Source organism: Equus quagga, chromosome 2 (genome assembly GCF_021613505.1).
Source record: "Equus quagga isolate Etosha38 chromosome 2, UCLA_HA_Equagga_1.0, whole genome shotgun sequence".
Classification (NCBI taxonomy): Eukaryota; Metazoa; Chordata; class Mammalia; order Perissodactyla; family Equidae; genus Equus; species Equus quagga.
Window position 1 is genome coordinate 67,529,796 of NC_060268.1, and position 21,627 is coordinate 67,551,422.

The 21,627-nt window shown below is 43.7% G+C and overlaps 1 protein-coding gene across 5 annotated transcripts in view; it reads right to left on the reverse strand.

Annotated features, from left to right (window-relative positions):
* LOC124236233 (paired amphipathic helix protein Sin3a) overlaps nt 1-21,627 on the reverse strand; it is a 68,467-nt gene extending 46,840 nt beyond the window's left edge. Inside the window, exons 1-2 of one of the 5 annotated variants that reach the window (XM_046655073.1) lie at nt 21,609-21,627; nt 1,756-1,977 (exon numbers count right to left, since the gene is read on the reverse strand). In XM_046655073.1, coding sequence (XP_046511029.1) covers nt 1,756-1,944 — 189 coding nt within the window. In that variant the 5' untranslated portion in view covers nt 1,945-1,977; nt 21,609-21,627. Of the gene's footprint in view, nt 1-1,755; nt 1,978-13,192; nt 13,324-17,264; nt 17,471-19,314; nt 19,339-21,294; nt 21,369-21,608 lie in introns of those variants that run through there. The other 4 variants (XM_046655069.1, XM_046655072.1, XM_046655068.1 and 1 more) reach the window with 4 other exon arrangements.

A 21,627-nucleotide genomic window follows, 5' to 3' on the forward strand; every position in this document is an offset into this window, starting at 1 on the left:
CTCTTCTTTGATTGTTTCTTATAATACATTCCTAGAAATGGAATTGGTAGGTCAAAATAACTAAAGAATATGACACAAACTGTCAAACTGCTCTCAAGAAAGATTATGCCAATTTATGTTCCCAGTACCAGCCATACCTTTTTAAAAGTCACTAACAAGTTAGGTTGAACAAGGCCTCTCCAGACCAGTTAAATAAATTATGGTTCAGACTGACCTGGAATGGAATATTATAAATAGAGTGATTTTTAAAAAATAACTTGGATCAAACATATATATTCAAGTGGGAAGTGGTCCACTATATAAAAAGTAAAAAGAGCAAACAGAAAAATAGTATAGACTGTATGATCCAAATTGTGCAAAAAGAAATGTGCATCTAGATAGCTAGGCAGGTAGATAGAGATATGTATATGCATACAAAATTTTGGATACCCAACAAATGTACCAGTGGGATAAAGTCTGACGGGTCAGAGAAAGAAGTCATCTTACACCATTTTTTTTAAACCATGGTGATATTTACTTTCATAATTAAAAAGGGGAAACAACAATTAAACGTCTTCCATTTTTAAAAAACAGAGTGAACAGATGAGAAATGATCAGTGTTGGTCGGTACGTGGAGCAACAGGAACATACAATGCTGGTGGAAATATAAATTGGTACAACTCCAAAAAGCAATTTGACATTACCTGCTACAGGTGAAAATATTCACACCCTATGACCTGGCAATCTGTCGTCTAGATATACTCAAGAAACTCTTCCTCATATGCCCTCAAACCTGCTAAGTGCTCTGCAAGAAGATAAGGACTCTGCACCAGAATGTAAACCAACTACTTCGATAATAAGGACACTGTTTAATTCAGCTGCTTTTTTTTTTTTCCATAGCAAGACTCTTTTGGCAAAAAAAAAAAAAAAGTGGTGTGTCGATTTAAATGCTAGTACAAACTTATCTTGTCATGGATTGACACTATGAGTATCACCGCATGAGGAGAAACACCAAGAACATTCACAGCAGCACCTTTACAATAGCAAAAATCTGGAAACAACCTGACTGTCCATCAACAGAAGAATGGATAAATTGGATATGTTCATATAATTCATGACAGAGTAAAAATGACTCAATTACAGTTACACGCACAAGTATGGATAAGTCTTGGGAACCACACTGAGTCAGAATATACACGTTTTTATCTATACAAAAGTTCATAAATACCCAAACTAATTTTATTGTCTAGAGATATAAATAAAATGACTTTAAAAAACTAAAGAAAGTCAAGGGAATGAGAAACACAAAGTTCAGATTAGTGGCGACCTCTGAAGGGAGGGAAAAGGAAAACGGATCAGGGAAGGATACACAGCGAACTTCAAAGGTCATGATAACATTTTTGGGGGTGGGGTGGGGTGAGGAAGATTGGCCCTGAGCTAACATCTTTGCCAATCTTCCATTTTATATGTGGGATGCTGCCACAGCATGGCTTACATGGTTTGTAGGCCCGTGCCTGGGATCCAAACTTGTGAACCCTAGGCCACCAAAGCAGAGTGCGCAAACTTAATCACTGTGTCACCAGGCTGGCCCCAACTTTTTAAAACTTGTGTGGTGAGTACATAGTGTACATTGCTTTTGCTATTTTTTATATTTTATACATATCCCATATGTATTTTTTTATATCTGACTAAATGCTTAACAAAATTTTTTTTTAATTGGATGAAATCACTAATGCTCCTCCATGACCCCAAGTCCCTTGGTGGGCTCCAGCTTACCTGATAGCTGGGTGTTACAGAGTACTGAATTCCTGTGGCTGACTGCATGGTCTCGGACACAGCTTCATACACAGGAGGGGCAGGGGCGAGCACCCGGTGCTGGTGAGGAAAAGCCTCTGTGCTACCAGGGAGCCGACGTTGCTGGGCCGCATATACCGGTGATTCCTGGTCATCCAAACGGCGCTTCATTCTGCACTCATGCTCAGGGATGCACTACAAAACCTGCAGAAACCAAAAGCAACGACATGCAAACCAATTCGTACTCCAATCCAGCATGATGAGTACAACTTAGGACCCGTTTAGTATAAGTTTGGTATATTAAACTTACCCAAATTTAGTATAAGCTCAACTCCCATAAGCGATTATCTACTTCATCCTAGAGATGACCACTGTGGTTTCTCTACAGTGCACACTAGGGTGGTTTAAGTGCACGCTTGTACACACCCCCCCCCCCACAGTGAACAGGTTATCATAACTTGAAGCCAAAAATTTAAATAATAACAGAGTTTAAATTAACTTGGTACTGCAGAGTTGAAAACCTCCAATTTAAAAACACACAAATACACCTTTTCTCTATTCTCTAGTCTTCTCAAATGCCATCATTCCTAATATTTACATATTCATATGCTACAAAAACATTCAAGTGCTTCTTCTGAACTCTTCTCAAAACTTAGTACTATAATTGTGATCTAATTTTAAAAATATCAATTGTTTCAACAATTAAATGGTATCATGGAAAGAGCATTGGGCCAGGAATAAGAAGACAATGGTTCTAGATTTGCCAGTTTAAGAAGCTATGTACATTTCAACAAGTTCCTCATTCCATGTGAGTTTATTTCTCCAACTATAAAATAAGAAGGTTGAAACAGGTCATTTCCAAGGTTTCTTCTGGTTCTAACATTCTTTAACACTAAAGAGATTCCAGACTCCCTTAGCTTAGTAATCCCTCTGTGGGGGATACTTTCTTTCCTGCAGGACACAAAAGTCTAGTTATACTATGGTCAGGAATCCAGTCAGGTCTTTTCAGAGCTTCTCCAACATCAGTATCACTAACACAAGCACATCAATAAGAAAGAATGCTCCAGTCATCCCAAGACAAAATGGGGCCAAGTCCTACCACTCTTTCATTCACAGAAAAAAAAAAACTTACAAAGGATACCACTCCTATGGTAAGAAGATAAAAAATACAGTAATAGTAGGACATCTCACGAGCCACAGACCCTCCATCTGAAGCAAGGCTCTTCTTGTAAATGAATAAAAACAAGTCTACCTAATTTCTAAGCCCACCCATCCCTCTTTTTTTTATTCCCTTGGATCATGCAAGCCCTGAAGGGGAAGCAGTCTCATAAGGACTCTCCCAAGTTGCTTCACCTCTTCTCTGTCCTCACCATCATCCTCAACAGGCCTGTTGCTCTATTCCTAGCCTTGAAATAGTGTCTCAGGCTTATCTCACATCTTACAAACCTAAGTTAGACCACATACAGCAGCATAATTGTTTCATTTGCAAGTCGGCCTTTTTTTTAATTTTTTTTTTGGCTAAAGAAGATTGGCCCTGAGCTAATATCTATTGCCAATCTTCCTCTTTTTGCTTGAGGAATATTGGCCCTGAGCTAACATCTGTGCCAATCTTCCACTATTTTATATGTGGTTCGCCACTAGAGCATGGCTGCCAATGAGTGGCATAGGTCCGCACCCAGGAACTGAACCTGAGCCACCAAAGTGGAAGGCACCCAACTTAACCACCAGGCCACAGGGCTGACAAGCCAGCCATTTTTAATATAATCTTTTTGTAATCTCAAGCCACAAATATTCTCTTTCTGTTGACTATAACTTTAGATCAAAGGACTAAGTCTCCCAAATTTATGTGTGATAATATGTTGAACTCAGTTAAGTGGAGTTGAAAATATGCTGCTGACAGCTGCTGAAGGGAAATAATTTAAAATTTCTTAACTGGTTATGTTTCCCTAGGCTTTTCTAGCATGAAGTAGCATGTTTAGCTCAATATTTGGAAACTTTTCAAACATATTAAGAGGTTGGAAATATAGATTGATACATGGTATTTGATACTTAAGAGCCACCCGCCAACTGACTATGAACACTCAATCCTGACCTATTTTGGGATGAGGAAATGGGTCTAAGAAGTGGACAGAGTGAAAAGTCTTAAAGACTTTTTGGCTGCTACTTCTATGTACACCCATGGTCAGGGTTTGGTCTTGGGTTCTGCTTGTTTGAAACCTAGATGCTTAAACTCATCTGAGACTAATTTCTGTAGCCAAAAGCCAAGTCAATATCTCATAAATGGAAAATCAAATTTAGATCAGAAGAGCATAGCATACAACTAGAGTGCCTGTCAAGACCTAGATGCTAGTCCAAACTCTTGATTCGAAGCTATATAACTTTGGTCCTGTTCCCTTATCTGCAAAAGGAGGTGATTAGACTAAATTAGTGATTTGCAAATACTGGTCTATGGACTAGTCTACAGGAAAATGAAAGAGAAAGGGAAAAAAGGGATTGTAATGCATTTTTCATAGGTTAAGCATTAAAGTATTATGCTTTATCCTGAGATCATATCCTGTCGTTTTGCTATTAAAATATCATTTTTTTAAAATAAAATGATTGTGATTTTATAAAGCATTTAACTTTATTAGCCTCTACAGAGTTTGCCTTCCAGACCATCTCCATGACACCAAAGAGGCTGCCTAGAGTCTGTACTTTCTCTCAACCATACTTCAATGTCTTTAACGATCATTACACTTAGTTCTATTTCCTAAATAGTTCTCAAATCAAGTGCTTCTTCTCCAGTCATACAGTCAATCCCTCATTTCAGAATCCCAGTATCCCTCACCCCAATTGTTGTCAACACTCTCCAGCCTTTCTCCTGTCTAGTCTACCCTCTATACTGCTTTCAAAGTCGTCTGCCTCAAATGCAAATCCAGTCCAGTTGCAAATCCATCACTGGCTTCCCACCACTTAACACAGCAATCCAAATTCCTTAGTTTAGCCTACAAAATTCTTCCTTACTGATTGGGGGACAATTTAACTTACCAATTATCTCCTTCCAGCCCCACCCTATCACCCAGGCCTGTCGAATGTCTTCCCACTCCTCTAAATAAGTCTCAAGTCTATAAGCTTCTTCAAGGTAGGATCCTTTTCAACTTTGTTTGCATTTCCCACAATCCTAACACTTCAGAGACAGAAGGCAGAAGGGAAAGAATAACAGTAATAGCTAACACAACAACAGCATATATTGAGTGCCAAGCACCATTTTACACAACTTAAAAATATTAATTTAATCCCCACGATGATGCTGTAAGCAAGGTGTTGTTATTCTCTATTTTATAAATGAGTAAACTTAAATATAAAGATTAAGTAATCTGCCCAAGGTTGTACACGTAATAGGCAAAAGGGGATATGAATCCATAAAATCCTCCTCCAGAGCCGGGACTCTTAACCAACTTACTATCCTACCACTCACTCACAGAAGAAGAGAAGAAACGAAGGAAGAAGGATGAGTCCCTTTACTTTTCTAGGGCACACATGCATGGAGCAACTTCAGCTTTCCTCAACTGCTCACAAAATTAGCTCATTCATCCTTTCTTCAGTCTCAATCCAACAAAAGCAGGCATGCTTTGGCAGTATTCATTCAATTAGCAAATATTCAGTGAGCAGATATAAAAGTGGTAGATGATCCTGGCCCTTGCCCTATAAAGGCTTAAAACCTAGTTGGGAAGACCATACACAGCCTCACTAGTAATCAAAGACAAAAGAAGTAAAATGATATCCCAAAGCAATAGGCAAATATTAAAAGAGAATGATGATATTCAGTGTGGGTGAGGGTATCAGGAAACACTATTGATGGAAGTTTTAATTGGTATATACTATTTGGTTGGCAACTTGTAAGCATCTATTACAATTTTTAATTAAGTTTAAAACATGCTTATCTTTTAATGTATCAATTCTACTTCTAGGTCTCTATACTATACATTTGCTAAGTATTTTTATTGCAGCAAAGTATGAAAAACCTAAATGTCTATCAATAGCTAAGTAAACTTGATACATCCATATTAGGAAAAGTATGTAGCAATTAGAAGGATTAGGGTTCATCTACAAGGAAACCGCTCCAAGACACACTATTAAGTGAAAAGAGCAACTACAGAATACATACAGCGTGATCTCAACATACATAACGTACTTGTAAGATTTGTGCATTTCATTGCATATAAATTTTGCATCAAAAGGAAAAAGCTATAAACAAATACCAAATTCTAGAGAAGGATATACATGCTGAATTACTTAAGTCAAAGTGTACTAACACCTGTAATTTACTTTGAAATACATCAAGAAATTAGTCTGGATTAATAGATGGAAGGATGGATAGCTGGATATATGATAAAGCAAGTACTGTGAAGTGGTAGGGGGCAACTCTGTGGCCGAGTGTTTAAAGTTCCATTCACTCCACTTCAGCGGCCCAGGTTTGTGGATTTGGATCCCAGGTGTGGACCTACTCCATCATCAGCCATGCTGTGGTGGCATCCCACACACAAAATAGCAGAGGATTAGCGTAGATGTTAGCTCAGGGCTAATCTTCCTCAAGCAAAATAAGAGCAAGACTGGCAATGGATGTCAGTTCAGGGCGAATCTTCCTCACCAAAAAAAGAGTAACGGTAAAATCTAGGTAATGTGTATATGAGTGTCCACCATACTATTTTATCAACTTTGCTCTATATTTGAAAATTTTCTCAATAAAATCTTGGAAGGAAAACCTAACAATACAAACCAGTTCACCAGTGATACAATATGTACTAGAAATTTGGAAAGGAGTAGAAAGGTGTACACTGGGAAAGACTCCACAGAGAAGGTAAACATTTACTAATATCTTGAAAATTAGGGACAAATTAGGGCATACGGGGTACACAGGACGAAATTAAAATATTAGAGTAACTTCAGGCCGGCCCCATGGCCGAGTAGTTTGCGCGCTCCACTGTGGCGGCCCAGGGTTTCGCCTGTTCGGATCCTGGGTGTGGACATGGCACTGCTGGTCAGGCCACGTTGAGGCGGCATCCCATATGCCACAACTAGAAGGACCTGTAACTAAGATATACAACTATGTACTGGGGGGACTTGGAGAGATAAAGAAGAGAAAAAAAAAAAAGATTGACAACAGTTGTTAGCTCAGGTGCCAATCTTTAAAAAAAAAGAAAAGAAAATTACAGTAACTTTAGACTTATGAGTGATAAAGAGCTATTTTACAATCTTTACCAATTCATTTATCCCACAAATAATTCCTGAGTGTCTCCACAGGCCAGGCTCTGTGCTTAGCGTTGGGGCTCCACCACTGAATAGGACAGAGTTCCTGCCCCACAACAACCAAATCTTCCACACATGACTGCTACCAGCTGACATGCTCCTCACAACAGTCCTGTCAGATGGGCAGACCCAGATACCTCCTATTTAGAGGGAAACTGATACTCAAAGAAATTAAGTGACTGGTTCAAGGACAAAGCTGGCTAAAGAAGGTAGAGGCTAGATTCTTTCTCCTTGGAATACAGGAGCAATCTGAAGTAGGAATATTGGACAGACTATAGTATCCTGCTTGCGGAGTGGTACAGGGTAATTTCAGACTATGAAGTATTCGAATGCCCAATGACGGAGCCACAAGAGTCAGACACAAAGCTACTTTCAAGCCCTGCTTCAGGTGACATGATTATCATCTGCCACTATGGTCTCCAACTGTTCCAGATTTGGAGCTTACACTGTTATCAGAACTCTAGGCTCTGAGGACTAAATTTAAAAAGGAAAAAAAGCACTTTGAGGGAGAGAAACTAGTGAAGAAAGACTAATGTGAACAACGGCAGAAGAACATTAAAAAGTCATCCAGCCATGTGTTATAATAAAGACTGGGAAAGAGCTCCAAACCATCATGCAAAGGAATCAGAATTCCTGAATAAAGCCAGCAGAGCTGGGTAATTCTGATACTGCAGGGGAGTCTTCTGGAGTAGGGAGGACAACTGGGGAGCAAATGTGACAGATTTCAGACAAACGTTTCAAAGGGCAGAGGTAAAAGCTAACGCTTTCAAAAGAAGAAAAATAAAAACGAAATTTTCTAGTTCTACCACCTAAATATGTCTTCAATCACAATAAAGAGCTGGCATCCTAGAAATCCAGACATTTCTCCATTATTAAAATCCAAATGAAAAATCCAACTTTAAAGAATCTTATCTTTTCATTTAGATTAAATGCCACAAATTGGCTTAAAGAGACCACAGAATTATTTTAGTCAAGATCAGCTCAAAGTATATTGTGTGGAACAAACTGCCCTATTCTAGAGTCTAAGACAACTAAGTATACAATACTTTCTTTTTGAAATACATTTAATTTATGACTGACTCTCTAGTGCCTCAATTTTGTATTGATATCATCTTGAATTAGACACATTTTTAAGTTCCTTTATTTATATAATAAAAAAAAATCCTCTTAAGTCATTCTATCTTATTGGTGGTCAGCATTGCATAAAATTGCATAAAATATGTCCTGGTCAGTTTACTTCAATAAACACTCTTCAAAGCAAAGAAAGTTTTATCAAAGCATTAAGCCAATGTAATTACTTCAACCCAGTACAACTGCTCACCATAGTCTACTTCAAAACCTATTCAAAAGTCCACCTCTGGATCTAAATCTGCTGGAAAATGAAAACTATTCCAGAATAAAAGAAAAAGGCAATCTGGTCAGATTTCCCCTATTACCTAGAAAAAAAGCTCAACAAAATTAACATGCCAATCTTATCAAAACATCACAAGATCTAATACCCAAGCCTCCCCTAAACTCAGTTTTAGATTCTTCTAATGAGGTGGTCCTCACTCAGGGGATATTTTGCCCCCCAGGGCACATCTGGCAACATCAGAAGACATTTTTGGTTGTCACAACTGGGGGTGATGGGCGTTAGTGGCATCTCATGAATAGATGTTCATAGGATGTTGCCAAACATCCTACAATGCACAGGACAGCTCCCCACAACAAAAAATTATTCAGGCTAAAATATTAATAGTGCAAAGGTTGAGAAACCTTGATCTAATATAATGATAACTCCATTTGGCATATACCTTTTCTGAGTTTTGGTGGGATATGTCATACTGTTGCGTGACAACAATTTTTACCAATGTGGCTCAGGACAATCATCTTGGTTATGCAAAAGATATCACTGCTTTCTCTATGCCATGTGATTCACCTTTACCCCTGAGTGCACAGAAAAACTTATTATCATCATTTACCATTTGGGTGAAAAACAACTTTATTAGAAATTTTAGTAAGAACTGAAATAGCAAATCCAAATTTTTATTCCACATGTTCCTGCTTTTGAAGATATAAATACCCAAAATAGGCAATATCCTTTAAAATGCAACTGGCTAGTCATCAATTGTCATGCATGAACTTGGAACAAAGCCATTCTGTAAATTTTGATTCCAGACTTCAGGTACATCTCTAGTAAAATTCTAGCTTATTGTCACTTTTGGGTCTTTTTTTTTTTTCCTTTGCATCATCAGACACAATAGTTTCAAAACTTAGTTTTTAATTTTGTTGAAGAGCGGACAATCATCTTTGCTCTATAACTTCAAGCATTCTCAATTTGAGAGTAATAAGTGTCAATTAGAATGATCAATAATTTTTTTCATTTCTGCATCATGTTTCCTTCCAATCACCTCTGTACACACATCTGCTTTTGGCATCTTCCACTTAGAAACCATATCAAGTAAGTTTTGGTAAACAAACATCCTAACATATTTACACTCATAAATTCTTCAATTTAAGAAAATTCACCCAGAATATTGTCATCTGAAGACTCACAGTCTGCAACTTGGCTCACACAATCCATTTTACCATCATCACTACAGTCTAGAGTGTTCCTCTACTAGTTTCTCTAATAATGTATAATGTCTTCCTCTTAGTTTTCTTCTCTTTGCCATTACAGGAAGCAAATGGAAATTATGGATTATCAAATATATTCAATGAAAGCTTTAAAAAGTTGTAAAAATAGCATAAGAATTGTCATATACCCTTCATCCAGGTTAGCCAAATGTTAACATCCTATGTAATGCTTAAGATGGTCTTCCCAATGTCTTTATACTTTCTCAAAAGATGCTGTAATGCTTTGGGTAAAGCAGTAAGAAAACTGAAGTATAAATACAGATTATTTACTTTACTACTGTATCAACTTCCTAGGCACTTCTATCATTCTTCTGTTTTCTTATTATTTTAGTCTTATAGTTGGCAATAATTGATGAGTAATGATGAAATACGTAGGATGATGAAATACCAAAATGCTTCAAGATATAGGAAAACTAAGATCATTAAGATCTCATAATATAGCTCAGATGTATAAATGATAATAGCTAAAATGAATTTATTCTATTAAAAAGAAACTAAGTATATTTTCTCTTTGTTCTTTCAAAGACATCCAAAACAGAATAAAAGTCATGAAACATAATATTTACTAGTTACCACTGCTCAAAAAGAAACTCAAAAACTAAAATTGAGTCCAACTGCCACTGTTACACAGAAAGTTCTTATCGTTATAGGTAGAAAACAAACAGGAAACTATTTAGTTCAATTCAAAAGGTAATAAAAAGTACAGGAATGTTAATTTTATGATTTAGATCATTGTATTACAGTTCTGTAAGAGGAATTTGGGAAATCTGGGTAAAAGTTATATGGCAATTCTTTGTATTATTTTTGCAATTTTTTTTGAAGTCTAAAATTATTTCAAATGAAAAGTTAAAAAAAAGTTTAAGTATTAATAGCAGCAGAATAAAAAAGAAGGAAATCAACACGTACCCCTAGCCTCAAGGACATTAACACTTAGTTTGGGTGACAAGGTTTCTATAAATTCACTGAGAGTGATATAAAACAGACTTAAGTGTAACAGGAGACACACTAAAGCTATAAGCATTATAAAGAAGAGGACAGTTCTTAAGAGGACAGACAGACGTGTCACTTACCTTATACCATCTATATCCTATTAGCTATATTTCTGCCCCCACACAGACATGGGCACACACATCTTTAACCATCTTTGTATCCCCCAGTGTGCTCAGCATACCACCTTGTCTGTGGTGGAAATCAAATCATTCATTCATTCATGTGTGCACCCTCTAATATTTACTGAGCACGTACTACATGCTGGGAGTTGTTCTAGGAACTGAGGATAGAGCAGTAAACAAAACAAAAATCTCTTCCCTCATGAAGTTTACGTTTTAGTGGCAGAAATAAATAGACAGTAAATAAGACAATAAACAAAGTGCTCAGAATATCAGTCAGTGACAAGTGCTAAGAAGAAAGAGTACAGAAGGGTTTTTGAAATTTTAGGTAAGAGTGACCAAAAAATATCTCACTGATCAGGTAACTTTTGAGTAAAGGAAGTAAGGAGCTAGCCATGTGGAAATCAGTGGGGGAAGCATCATAGGCAGAGGGGATGGCAAATACAAAGACTGAGGCGCACATGTGCTCCATATTTTCCAAGAACAGCAAAAATACCGTGTAGCTGGAGCAGAAAACAGCAAAAAGACCATTTAGCTGGAGCAGAATGGAGCAAAGAGAGACTAGAAGGAAATGAAGTCAGAGAGGTAATGGGGTGGGGGCAGTAGGTAGGGAGCATATCATGTTCATTCTTGTAGGTCATAGTAAGAACTCAGACTCAATCGTCAGGCTGAAATGGGAAGCCATAGGAGGGTTTGAAGCAGAGAAGCGACATGGTCTGACCTAGGTTTTAAAAGAAACCAGGTGGGTTACTGTGTTAAGAATAGACTGAAGCGGGACAGTAATAAAGCAGAAAGAAGTTAGGTGCTACTGAAATAATCCAAGCTAGAGATAGTGGCACTCACTGCTGTAGTGGGGGTTGGGAGTGGTACTAAGTGGTCAAATTTTGGATAGTATTTTGAATATAGAGCAAATAGAATTTGCCAACAGACAACATATGAAAAAGACTACTATGAGAGAAGTCAAAGATGTCTATTAGATATCCAAGAGGAAATATGAAGAGCGCCTCTGGATACGTTAGTCTATAGTACAGGGCAGAGGTGCCTAGTTAGAGAGACAAATTTGAGCATTATCAGCATTGTTTGGATTTTAGAAAGGTAATAGAGTGCACAGGATAGCTTTCTCCATAATCAAGCACATTCACAATTTCTGCACCAAGTGGGACAGCCTAGATCAGGTTGTGCCCCCAAATTAGTTGTGGAATGAAACTTACTAACAAACAGACAAAAATTCTTCCATTTCAGAGTTACAGATAAGGTATTGTGGACCTGTATATCCTGTATAACAGCCCGCAAGTCAGCAAGCCTATCCTGGAGGATACCAGCAGGACTGAGGTGGTGTCCACTACCATGATGCTGATAAATACAAATAACATACAGGCACACAAGATAGAAAGGGGGTGAGGAATACAAAAGCAAAAGAAGGGAAGGGCAAAAAAAAGGTGTATCAGTTAGAAACTGCTACCAATAAATGCTTAACTAACTCTAAAGCCAAGTGCCACTAAACAGAGGTAGCCTCTAGTTAGTAAACTTTAAAATGCCATTAGAGTTCAGCATGTAAACTATTTATTTATCACCTACTGTGTGCCAGAACTGTCATAGGCACTGAGACCATCAAGAAAGTTAAGTCCCAATCTAGATGGACTGTGAGCACAGCTCTCCCTGAGGAAAACCTGTATCAGGTAGTTGCCTTGCAAATATACGAGGACAAAAACTTCTACGTAAAATCTTTAAAGAAAAAAAAAAAAGGGGGGGCTGGCCCCGTGGCCGAGTGGTTAAGTTCGTGTGCTCCGCGGCAGGCGGTCCAGTGTTTCGTTGGTTCGAATCCTGGGCGCAGACATGGCACTACTCATCAAACCAGGCTGAGGCAGCGTCCCACATGCCACAACTAGAAGGACCCACAATGAAGAATATACAACTATGTATAGGGGGGCTTTGGGGAGAAACAGGAAAAAAATAAAATCTTAAAAAAAAAAAGAAAAACTTCTACGCATTTGCTCAAAACTGAGAACAAATCCCACTGGGTATGTCTTCTGAAGAAAGAGACCCAAAAAGAAAATTACATAATTAAAAGAAGTCAAGGGCTTTTTAATGTGCTGTTAAAAAACAACTGTCCAAAGACAATTAGAATTCATAATTAAAAAGAGAAATGTCTGTCAGGAAAACAAAATTCCTTGAAGTATTTGGAAAGAATAAATAAAATAAAAATAAAAATAATAAATAGTAAATAAAAATAAATGAATAAATAAAGTAATATTGGCAGAACCCTGATTCAGACTACCCAAGTGTGCTGCCAGATAGGTTTCATTATTTGACTTTAACCTCAACAAAAAACAAATATCCACAATTATTTACTTAAACTGCAATGAGAAAAAGATAAAAAGTCTAAGATTACTTCTACTACTCACTTATCAGAAAATAGGAAGGCATGTGAAGGAAAAGAAGTATTAGGAAACAACACTTGACCATATTAATAATAGCTCTTGAGCTTGACAGGGTAACAGCAACAAATATGCCAAGTCCATAATTTCTTCACTGTGATTCTTAAATATCTTGCAAAGCAATCTTCCAAACAGGTCTGCAAACTGAAGAGAACAGGATTCACAAACTCTGCAAGAGAGACTACAATTCACCTGACAATTTCAGCACAATGCAACCCCTTCTAACATTTCAAAACACTCTCTGAGGGTACTTTGAGTGAGATGCTGATATGAACATGGGTGCATCTCAGCATCTCATTTAACAACCTGCTTCAACTGGATTTATGATTTCAGGTGATTTAACAACTCCCTTCAACTGGATCTATGATTTCAGACTTTGCCCTCCTGTTTCTTATCCAGCGTCCCCTCTTCCTCCACCCCAATGCAGTAAAATCATGTGTTTATTTGCCTTTCCTTCTAAGAATGTAAACTTCTCGGGGACAAAGACTCTTCCTATGTCAGTCCAGAGCTATTTAAGGAGGTGGTCAATAAACTGGTGTTGACTCAATTCACCTTTAGAATCTGAGTCCCAATCTTTTCTCTGAAGCTACTTTCAAAAGCATACTGCTGGTTCCTCAACAAAATTAAACACAGAACTACCATATGATCCAGCAATCCCATTTCTGAGTATATATTCAAAAGAACTCAATGCAAGTACTTGAAGAGATATTTATACAACCATATTCATAGAAGCATCATTCACAATAGCTAAGAGGTGGAAACAACCCAATGTCCATCAACAGATGAATAAACGAAATGTGGTTTATATATAATGGAATATTATTCACCTTTAAAAAGGAAGGAAGGTAATTCTGACACACGCTATGACATGGATGAACCTTGAAGACATTAAGTGAAATAAGTCAGACACAAAGTACAAATACTGTATGATTCCACTTATATGGCATACTTATAGAAGTCAAATTCACAGAGACAGAAGTGTGACAGCGGTTGCCAAGGGCTGGGGGGAAGTTTAAGGGGGTTGATATTGTTTAATGGGTACAGAGTTTCAGTTTGGGAAGATGAAAAAATTCTGGAGATGGGAGGTGGTAATGGTTGCACAACCATGGGAAGGTACTTAATGCTACTGAACTGTATACTTAAAAATAGTTAAAATGGTAAGTTTTACGTTATATATATTTTACCATAACAAAAAACAGCAGACTGCTCCTTTTCTGTTTACTATTCTTGGACCAGAAGCAGCTTTAGTGCAGTTAAGAGCATGGACTCTGGAACCAGATTGCCTGGGTTCAGATCCTGGCTTGGCCACTTACCCTCTGTCCAACCTCTCTGTGCCACTGTTTCCTCATCTTCAAAACATGGATTTCATAGTACCTACTATACAAGGTTGTCATGAAGATTAAACAGGTTAATAAACATATAGAGCCTAACTCAGTGCCTGGGACATGGTAAAGGCTCTTACCACATAAGCTCTTATTATTACTATGCAAGGAGACAGTGGACGTAATTTGGAAAAAGTAACCATCATTTTTTCAAGAATCTACAGAAAGTAAAGCTTAACGAGCTCTTGGTTAGTGGAGTTACCCAGAAGAGTGAGAAAGTCTTTTAAAGCACTGCTCTCAACTCGTCAATGCCACAGACATAATATTTTAATTCCAACTAAAATTCACAGGCATTAACATCTGCCTTGCACAGCTCTCCAGTATCCTGTCTGTTTGCACTGAAAATGTAAAGAGGACTGTGCTTTGCCAGGAATCAAATTATTACACACCTCCTTCCTTATCACACACCTCCTTCTCCAATAAAGAAAAAAATCTTACTCTTTAGATGAAACGTTCTTAATTACAAAATGCCCATCCATCTAGGGTCTTTAACTCTGACAACAAACTATAGCATATAATACTGATATTTGAAGAGATAAGAAGCATTTATGAAAACTTTCGTAGTATAGTATATCCAGGTTCTTACTTGAATCCTTAAAGCCTGGCACACCGATAGGTAACATATTCTTTAAGAGCATGAATTAGGTCTTCAATGTGTGCCAGCACACAGCACTGCAAGTGGTGGAACAAGTATGTGTTAACCAAACTTTCCTCAATGGTAAATTCTCCACTATCTTGGTCAGTTTATAGCATCAAGAAAAACACCCAGGTTTTCTGTCTCCATATCAATTCTATTACAGCCACTATTAATCAAACTAAAAAGCTACTGTCACCACTGCTACTTTCTTAGCTGAGAAAGTGAGACTTACTCTCTTCACATGAGTATAGCACAGGGCACCAAACTCTCAGTCCCAACTGAGCAAAGCATAAATCTAGAATTTAACTTCAGATAATCAGCCAGAGGACTTGCTCAGATGTTAATGCATAAACAAACATACTCATACCATGTTTATTTTCTCATGAAAACTATCAAAAACATTTTAGCAATTTGTCCTAATAAGAGAATGTATCAAGTCAGAGCAAAAACCTCAATTAAAATGGTTCATTAAACCTGAAATGTCCTAAGATAACTCCTTAATACAGGTTGGAGGACAATTCTACATAAGTCATATACACAAGGCTACACTAGTCCCTGACTTCATCATACTATCTGTAATATAACAGGGCAAGAACACTACATTTCACACAACATAAATAGAAAGTAGTGTAGATGTTCAAAGAATTACATAAAACCAGAAGAGAAGACTTTTCAAGAATACCTATACGCGTAGTTACCTAAATTGCAACTTATTTCTTTGTGAAATTAAGCTTATATAGCAGAACCATCTGTACAATCGAAATTTAAAAATGCAAGAATCGAAGAAATCAGAGTATTTTATTCAAACTCTGAGTTTTTTTTTAAATCACCATCTTTTACAAACAGATTATTTTTAAGAGTAAAATGTAAATCCAACTCTTCCTTTTATAAATCTCAGTTTTGTGAAGAGCAAGACTGGTTTTGAAGTCCTCAAGCACCGAAACAGTGGTGAAGTCTAAGTAACTACCCACCACCCCATTGGCTCAAAGGAAGCCCCGCCCCGGACAGCCACTGTAACTAACAGCAAGGGAACTCCAGGAAAGGTTGTCCCTGGCCACATTTCTAGTTTCTGACGACTCTCCGCCCCTCCCCCGACCATCACCGCTGCGGAAGCATGGTCACAGCACGAGCAGCATTCCACTGCTGACTCCAACGAAAGGACCTTGAGCACCTCGCCCCAATAATTACAACCAAGAGAGGAGGGACAGTGACCACGCTCCCATTCTCCGAGCTGCACAGTGCCATCCACGCTGCATGGAGCAAAACGGAGACAACTGCTCTGGCACCGGGCCCTCGCGTTCCAGGCAAAAGGCATGGGTAAGCCATAAGGGTAAGTCCGGACACCTCCACAGCTCTCAGTCAGCTGGGGCCCCTCCAACCCCACGGAGACGTAAGGCGGGTCGGATCTAGGCGCCGAGACTCGCTGCAAGACCCGACAGCGGGCTTTCCCGAGCTCCGCCTCTCTTGCCAAGGAGGCGGAAACCGGGGGGAGGGGAGGACGGCCAGGGGGAGTGGCATCGCCACTCTGAACGCCCCGTCTGGCCAACCGGATCCTGAGAAGGCGGAGGAAGGTAGACTTCACGCCCCCTCCCTGCCGCGCCCCGAAGCCACACGCGGGAGACCCCCTACCCGTCCCCCTACCCAGTCGGCCAGCGCGCGGCCGCCGGCCTAGGCCCCGCCCATGCCAGGAGGGCTGGAGGGGTGGTCGGCCGCAAACTGCACTTAGCGCAGGGCCGGCCCCGCCCCTTTCTCCACCACCGCACGCGCGCGCCGCCCCGCCCCTGAGCGGCGGCGCGAGAGCCCGCCCCCTCCGCGCGCACCGGGACTACGCTCTCCTCCCCCTCCCGCACGGAGCTACCCTGCTCCGCCCCCCACCCCCCCCCCACACATCCACACACCTCCCGCCCGCCTGCTCTACGGGAAGCCGAGGAGGTCAGCCCCCCTAAAAATACACGCCCTCGAGTCCGGCGTTACCCGCCACCAGGCACCCCGCCCCGACCCCGGCCCGGCATGCTCTCACCGCAAAGCTGCTTCAGCCGCTCCTCACTGCGTGTCCCTCTCCGCGTGAGCCTCGGGCTCAGCAGGGAGGCCCCGAGAACGGCGCGGGGCACAGGCCCGCCGAAGCGGACTGGCAGCCTCCTCTCCGCTAACGAAGCGGTCACAGGCCCCGGTGCCCAGACTGGGAAGGAGGGAGGGAGGGAGGGAGGGAAACTCCGAGGGGGGAAGGGGAGGGGGGGAAGATGGAGAAACCGTCTCCGCCGCCTCTACCACCGCGGCCGCTTCTCTGTTACCCGGGAAATCCCGCCCACTCCCCCGGCCCGCCCCGCAGAGGGAAGACTCAACTTCGCTCCGCTACAGGCCGCATTATCCGCCCGTCAAAGGTTTAGCCAATCACTACGCTCTGTCTGCCGACTGCCCGCCCCTTCCCCCTCGGCTGGGAGGGGAGAGCCGCTCACCTTCTCCACGCCCCTATTGGCGGGGAGCGTCCCTAACTCAGCCCCGCCTATTGGAGACAAATTGCTGATCCCACCCCCAAGCCGCAACACTATTGGAGGAAGCAGGGAAGCTCTTCACGTCTCATTGGAGGATTCCACATATCCCGCCCCGTACTGTCTCAGCCACAGGCCCAACAAGTCGGCTCCCGCCCTCGCCGGTCATCGCATTGGAAGGCTACCCCTGGCTCTCTCGCTGCCCCAGGAAGGTAAGTAACCGATGTGGGGTAAAATGTCCGTAAGTGAGACAAGCTCCTCCTACCACACTGCCGGGCCAGGCCCCGCCCCCAAGTATCCGATTGGGTATCCTAGCGCCGGTAGGAGCCTCCATTAGCCAGGACGCCCGTCTAGGAAGGAGCTGACTCCGCCCTGAGCGAGGAGGCTGAACCTTAGCAGTCCTTTTGTGGAATGTTTACACTAGAGACTGGAGCGGAGAGTTTCAGGGCCCGAAACAAGAGGTTGTGCGAGCTCAGCAGCCGAGATCCGATGCCCTGGGATTTGAAGGGGAGAGGCAGCAGCATAAAAAAAGAGAAAGAGAACCTCAGCCTTCCTATCCAGTTCTCTCTTTACAATTTACATTTCCGCACGCTGCGTCCTCGTAAGCACAAATATCTGGAGCAGCCGACAGCTCCTTTCAGTAAGTAGAGTACAGAATTAAGGACTGGAGACCAAAGCCGAGAAATAGCCGCAGGGGTTGCCAGCTCGCAGCTAGGGGGGCGGCACACTCCTAACACCGACACTCCCTAAACCTGAATATGCAGCTAAGAGGGCGGAGATAACCAAAATAAAGGCAGGGCCCTAAGAGCCACCGCCCTGGCAAGCCTCGCAAGCCTCCTGAAGGCGGAGCGTGAGGCTTAAGGCACTCGCGATCTCCAGGGTAGATTTGGAGGTATCCTCAGACTCGAAGAATTGAGGAAGAGACCAAACAGGTCACAGGATAAATAAACCTTCACCTCACACTTCAGAGAAGGGATAAAAGTTCCAGAGCTGCGGACAAAAGAACGGCTGGTCACTTCCTCCTTGGCCAAGGAGTAATAATGGCAGTCCCTAGGCCCTCTCTGTGTAGGTAATAGTACCTCGAACATACAGAGACAAAGTGCTTGCAATATCTAGGTTGTTTTTATCTATTCACCAAATAGGGCAGAGAACTGACGCTGACCTTGCTTTGGGGGGCGCTCACGGAGCGCCAGGAGACAAGAGGGCGGGACTAGAGTTTTCCCGCTCTCTCTAGCAAAAAGGCTACTCCCCCAAGAGAGGCTAGTCAGTCCCCAAGTGGCAGGTCCCAGGCAACCCCTCCTAGGTCGTATCTTGTCCTCCCTCCACAATCCAGCGAAGACGGCAAGAATCGAGCGCTGGCAACAGGTAGGTCTGACTCCAAGGATGGCTTTGAGCCGCAAGGACGAGGCAGCGTACTGTGAATTCCATGAGTAACCGACAGATGGGAGCAGCCTCGCTGAGGGCCAAGCCCCGCCCCAGAACGGAGTTCTAAAAACAAGTCACAGACCGAAGCGACCCCCGCACCAAACCTGTAGGAGGTTACGAAGAAGCAGCACTTCTGGAGAACTGCTGTAGGGCTACCTTTAACGCTGGGCCGTCCCCAACTCCCTGTACTGGGTACCGCACGGCTCTTCCACCTGGGCAATCAAGAACCACTTCGAACCCAAGCGGATTGGGCCACCCCCTACTTCTCGGTCAACAGGGGATGAGCTGCCCCAGATCTTGCCTAAGGCATCCAAGCCAATCCTAGTTTGCTCAGAGTTTTAGATAAAGCCAAGGACACCAGCTGCCTTGCGCTGGGAAGAAAACATACGGCCAGCGTCGGCAGCGTTCTCAAGCTTAAGCTCAGGGCGATGTCCGGGAAGTGAAGGGGCGCGGGAATAGTCAGAACTTTAGTACTTGGCTAGGAAGGAAAGATCCCGCCCCCTCCTCCCAAACTCTGCAGAACCCCGGAACTAAGCTCTCCAAATTCACTCCACACCGTCAACCCTGGTTGACGCAAAGACTACCAGATCTTGAGCTTGGAGGAATCATTGTGTGCCTTCTTGGCTCTCTCCGCCCCTCCCCCGCCCTTGCTAAGGGCTCCAAGCCCGGGACTTCCGGGCGGGAGGACAGTTCGAAGGAGAAAGGCGGGCCTTACACATGTGCGGAGCGCGCACACAAGCAAGGGGAGGGGGGCGGGGAACAGGGGTAGACTTCCCTCTCCAAGCTCGCCCCGCCAAAGCAGGCGGGACTACCCATCTCACCAATCAGAAGTGGGGGCGGGACCTTGCGCCACACGTAAGCCGCAGGAATCCACCGCCCTTCACGGAAAAAAATCCTAGCAACTTAAACTCCAGCCCGGCCTCCGACAGGCGGAGCTCGGGGGAATGTCATCCAATCGACAGCCGAGAAGGAAAAAAGGGAGTTTTGTCTGGCCAGTGGAAGACAAGAGAAGGCGGGCCCTCTGGAGGAGCCCGAGGTGGGTGGAAGAGACAGGAAAAGGCCCCGCCCCTCAGCTCCCCCCGGGGCGGTTGCACAAGCCGCCGCCGGAATAGATAGTAAACAGGCTAGGCCAAGTAGTGGAAGTAAGGGCAGTCCGGCGCTCCGTGGACCCGGGCCCCTGCGACTCCTGTCCCCGCGCGCCCTGCCCGACCCCGCGGTTCACGCCGGCGCCCCGCCTTCCAGCCCGTGGCCGCCATCCCGGCTGACAGGCGCGCCCCCCGCGCCCCTCCCCGCCCGCTGATGCATTTCCTTTTCCCGATTCCGAGCGTGCAGACTGTTTTCCCAGTTTCCGACCTTCACTGCCCCTTTCAGGCAACCCCCTCGTGGGCGCGCTCACACGCTCGCGACCCCGCCCCCGCCCCATCCGCGGGCAAGCTGCACGGCCGGGGGGTTAGGGGGAGGGAGCCGCCGCCGCTGCCGCCTTAGGGTGGGCGGGGAAGGAGGCAGCTCCATGTTTGCAAGAGGATCAGCTGGGGCAGTGGGTCGAAGCAGCCGAGTTCCTAGAGGTTTTCCACAACCCCAGGTCGAGTTCCGCGCGGGCTCGGGGCCTGGCGGGTGCCGGCGCTGAATGTTGGCTCTACTGCTACGGCCCAGGAGCTTGACGAGCCCAGACCGGCACAGAGGGCTAGTGCCGAGGCGCGGGGGTCTCTTTCCGGTGGCCTCCCCAGCCCCCGGCAGCCCCTCCCGCGAGTCCGGCGTTGCCCCCGCCCCCAGAGTCCATAACAACCGCGGGCCCACAGCGCCCGCGCCTGTCTGGAGCGCGCCCACCGCCCCCTCCGACAAGTTTGCGAACAGAAACAAAACCCTCGGGGCGCCTGCCGCCCTCGCCCGGCGTGGTTAGCGGGGAAAGCCGCGGGCCCCGGCTCGCTAGCTAACTCCAGCCCGACCAACTCCAGGTGCCGCCGGCTCAGGCCGCCGCCCCCTGCCAAGCCCGCGCGCCGCAGCCCGGGCCCAGTTCCAGTCGGTGTACGGAATCTCCCCTTTTTTCTTCTTTACCATAATTTTTTTTAAGGCATTCCAGGAGCGGGGAGGATTTCCTCCTACCCGCCCCTAACCCAGTCCGCCGCCGAAACCTACCGAAACCGACTGCTCGGTGAAATAAACTAGGCAGCATGGCCAGCGCACTGGCGACCCCGGGCCGGGCCGACCCCCTCCCCACAGATCCGGCCCGGCTTGGGAACACACACTGGCGTGCGGGCGGCGCCAAAAGCTCTCCTTCCTGGCCTGCTTCTCGCCTCCCTCGGCCGCCGGACTCCGAGCTTCCCCTATCCCCAAACCGGGGCCTTCGGCGCCCGCACCGTGGCGGACTGGGCAAAACGACCGGCCGGCAAACTAGCCCCCCAAACGCCGGAGATTGGGGAGACCAAATTAAAAGCAGCTGTTTAACATACCTTCCGAGCCAGGCGAGGA